Source organism: Nicotiana sylvestris, chromosome 10 (genome assembly GCF_000393655.2).
Source record: "Nicotiana sylvestris chromosome 10, ASM39365v2, whole genome shotgun sequence".
Lineage (NCBI taxonomy): Eukaryota > Viridiplantae > Streptophyta > Magnoliopsida > Solanales > Solanaceae > Nicotiana > Nicotiana sylvestris.
The window spans coordinates 59,944,674-59,948,872 of NC_091066.1; the positions used below are offsets into that span (position 1 = coordinate 59,944,674).

Below are 4,199 nucleotides of genomic sequence, written 5' to 3' on the forward strand. Positions count from 1 at the left end.
ATATAAAGATATTCAATCTTTTCATCATTTGTAGTCTCAATATGATAGTCATTTTGGCGAATATCTTTGAAACTTAATAAGTTTCTTTGAGATTTACTACAATATAGTGCTTCATCAATAGCCAAATTTGTTCCTCCTGGTAGTAATAAATTGGCTCTTCCAGAACCTTCAATTAATCTTGTACTACCGGATATTGTATTAACATTCGCTTCTTTCATTACCAAATAAGAGAAATATCTCTTATCTTTTAAAATAGTGTGTGTTGTAGCACTATCCAGAAGACATATATCATCTTTATTAATCTTGAGTCCAACTGAAGACTGGGGAATTTTCATATTCTTCATAAAAAAGACAAATAATACATCATAAGAAATATGAAAGACAAGCAGGAAAAAAACATTAAGAAATACATTAGAAATGTAGAAACTAGCAACACATGATGCATTAGGAAAATACACTCAAGAAAAAATAAACTAGTTGCAAACATAAACATAACAACTTTTATAACTTCATTCCCCAGTAAGATGATTCATTCTTCAGTCAATATCCTCAAAGAAGTCTCCAACTTCTAAATGAGTAATATTTGTTAGGCCTTCAAAATCATCATCTTTATATGCAGGATGTGCCTTAGAATCATATTTATTTGAGGGACCTGCTTCATCATTATTATTTTGAAAGGTCAAGTGTGCCTCCACATTATTTTCTTTTTTCTTGAGGGAGGCTTGATAAAGTTTGACAAAATGTTCTGGCGTACGACAAATGCGTGCCCAATGACCTCTCATACCACATCGGTGACACATACTAGCTTTACCTTTTGAATGATTAATTTGAGAACCCTTATTGTTCTCCAATTTATTTCCACCATAATGACGATAATTGTTTCGCCCCCTGCCACGTCCACGTTTACGACCATGTCCACGACCACGGTAATTATTTTGTTTTCTTTCAAACTTATCATATGTTGCTACAGCATTCACTTCCGGAAATGGAGCTGACCCAGTGGGACGGGCTTCATGATTTTTCATTAATAGAGTATTATTCTGCTCAGTCACAAGTAGGCATGTGATTAACTCAGAATATTTCTTAAAACCTTTTTCACGGTATTGTTGTTGTAGCACCACATTTGAAGCGTGAAAAGTAGAAAATGTTTTTTCCAATAAGTCATCATCTGTGATAGTGTCTCCACATAATTTTAATAGAGAACTTACTTTAAAGATAGCAGAATTATACTCACTTACAGTTTTAAAGTCTTGCAACCTTAAATGTATCCACTCATACCGAGCTTTCGGTAATACCGTAAGTTTTAGGTGGTCATATCGATCCTTCAAATTAATCCATAATTCAAGTGGATCTTTTACTGTTAAATATTCAGTTTTTAACCCTTCATGTAAATGATGGCGAAGGAAAATCATGGCCTTCGCTTTATCCTGATTTGATGCTTCATTTCCTTGTATAATCGTATTTCCAAGACCTTTAGCGTCAAGGTGAATTTCAGCATCAAGGACCCATGATAAATAGTTCTTCCCGGTGATGTCAAGTGCCACAAATTCAAGTTTTGATAAATTTGACATAGTGAAAACTATCATAAAAGATGAATAAGTTAGAGAAATAATTATAATAATAAACAATTAATGAAACAAATCGATTAAGGTAAAAGAAATGAAAATAAAGTTATATCATGTTAGCAATCTACTATTTCATTTTATTCATACCATAAAATAGAAACTATATATTATTTCATTTCACTTTATATTATTGATATATATATATATATATATATATATATACATATATAGAATTTAACGTTTTATTAGTTGCAGTGACTAGATAATGTATACACTACATACATATGCATACATTTTTTTAATGGTATTGTGTTAGGTGTGAAAAACAACATGATAAACAAAAATATGAAAAAGGGAACAACAACAACATGAATGATGTAAATTATCAAAAATTGCAAAGAAAAATTTAGGTTGTAAGAATTAAGCATATGATATATGTACTGTCATAAATAAAATGATTATAATGATACATACCTCAATAAAATATGGCTCAACTTAGTTGGAGTTAAGAATAAAATTAGAGCTTCGTGCTGATAACGTGTTATAAAATATAACCCAAAATAACAATATAGAACAAGCAAAAACAAACTAAGAGATATAGAGAGAAAGAGAGGAAGAGAAGATTCTTATTTCTTCTTCAATTGTGTGTTTTTTCCTATCTATTACAAGGCCTTTATATAGGCATAAAAAGTGAAGAAAATATGTCATGGAATATGTCATTGAACGTACAAATTATGTCATTGAATATGTCATTAAGCATTTTAGATGAAGATCATGGAAGAAGAGTAGACATCCACCATAATGTGATATTCATCATAACATAAACATCTTTATTTGCTACTAATTTTTGAATAGTAGAAACTAATTTAGAATAATCAAAGAGCACGCAAGAAATTGCTAGTTTTTTTAGTATACATAAAATAGAAAAGAATATAAACTTTTAATTAAAGAAGGGATGAAATGGAAAGGGGCGCGGGGCGCGGGGCGCGGTTGCTGATGAAGAATCTAAAACTCTAATAACAATTGTTTTAGAAAACAGATTTTAAAATGTGAGAACTTAATTGGAAAAAAAAAAGAGGATAACATCAAATTAGGCCAAAAAACAAAACTAAACTAATGAAGAAACACTACATAGTTCAAGCAAGGAAAATTTTAATAAAGTCAAAAAATTTGTTGATTTTAAAGTCTAAAATATTTGAAAAATAATAAATAACTATTGTGTTTAATATGAATTCTATTTTAAAAGAATAAAAAAGGCAAATAACATTTCGGTAAAGGTTTTTGTGCTTTTAATATAACTAATTGTGATGTACGTGCATTGCACGTATTTATTACGTTAATAAAAAATTATTAATAGATTTTATTCTTCTTAAAACAATCCTTGGGGTAGAATTTGAGCAAAAAAATAAATATAGATCGAGTAAAAATTATGAACTAAATATCAAATATTGTGCATCATAAGTTACTCCTTGTTTAAAATAAAATTGTAATTTAGGAAAAAAAAAAACAAATTAGTTGAAGCTTCCTATGTAGACAATACTATTGCAGTGATCCTTTTCAATTCTGATTTTTTAAAAGTGATTCGGTCTTCATTGTCACCTTATTTTTTGGTTAATCTTCTTGATATGTTTGATCCTTCTATCTCTTCATTTTAAATTTAATGCGCCACCTTTTCCAACTTCGTCTAAATCCTCTGCATAAACATCTTCCAACCTGATCACCTTTATTAATTATAAAAAAAGTTATAAAGAAAAAAACTTAATTCCTTACTTACGCTCAAGACCAGTTTATGGTAAAATATAAATTAATTCCCTTTTTGAACCAATAAAATAGTAGATTAGTTAATAGAAAAAATTATATATTTATTGTGTTGTAAGAATTTAAATAAAATGAAGATATAAATAATTTTCGAAAGATTAATTCTATGCACGTGGTATTGTTGCAACTTGCAATTAATAGCTTCAATTAGCATAACATTATTATGTTCTTTATCTTTTACATCAAAAATCTCAATTATCTGAATATTTCTTATCATTCTATTTGGCATCACAGCTTTGTTTCGTACCTTCATACTATCATGTTTGCAGTTCAATAAGTTATGAAATATAAATAACTAAATTTAATAATACTTTCTTCATCGCCGATGTTCTTCTTATTAAAATAGATATTTTGTATCCTGAAGTTGCAAATTGCAACATAGTACTACTAATCAATCAAATTTATTAATGTATAGTCATTTGAGTTTAAGTTATCTCACTCGTCTTTTGAAAATAATTAATAAATATAAATAAATTATTTTGCAGCCGTTTTGATGGAAATTTTCAAATTTTCATCTTATGAGGATTGTTACTTCTCACGATGTCCTTTTTGTAAAACCTAATTAGCCTCAAAAGATTTTGGAAAATTAGTAACATGAAAAGAATTTAAATTATGTTACATAATTCAAATAAAAAATTAATTTATATAAAATAAAATCTTAACTAATTTTAAATTTCTAAATATTAGGACATATTCAATAAGGAAAGATTTAATTAGCAGAATTTTAGTTGAATTCAAAATGCAAAATATTAGGAAAATAATTAAATGACTATTTTGTCTAGTGTAAGCCCTATTTTAAAAGGATAAAAAGACGAA

The 4,199-nt window shown here is 28.0% G+C and overlaps 1 protein-coding gene across 1 annotated transcript; it reads right to left on the minus strand.

Moving 5' to 3' along the window:
• Window positions 1-444: 444 nt before the first annotated feature.
• Window positions 445-2,171, minus strand: LOC138880420 (uncharacterized). Its single transcript, XM_070160541.1, has 2 exons — window positions 2,040-2,171; window positions 445-1,579 (listed from the first exon to the last, which is right to left on the minus strand). The coding sequence occupies exon 2, from the start codon at window positions 1,569-1,571 to the stop codon at window positions 537-539; it is 1,035 nt and encodes a 344-aa protein (XP_070016642.1). The 5' UTR covers window positions 1,572-1,579; window positions 2,040-2,171; the 3' UTR covers window positions 445-536.
• Window positions 2,172-4,199: the final 2,028 nt, after the last annotated feature.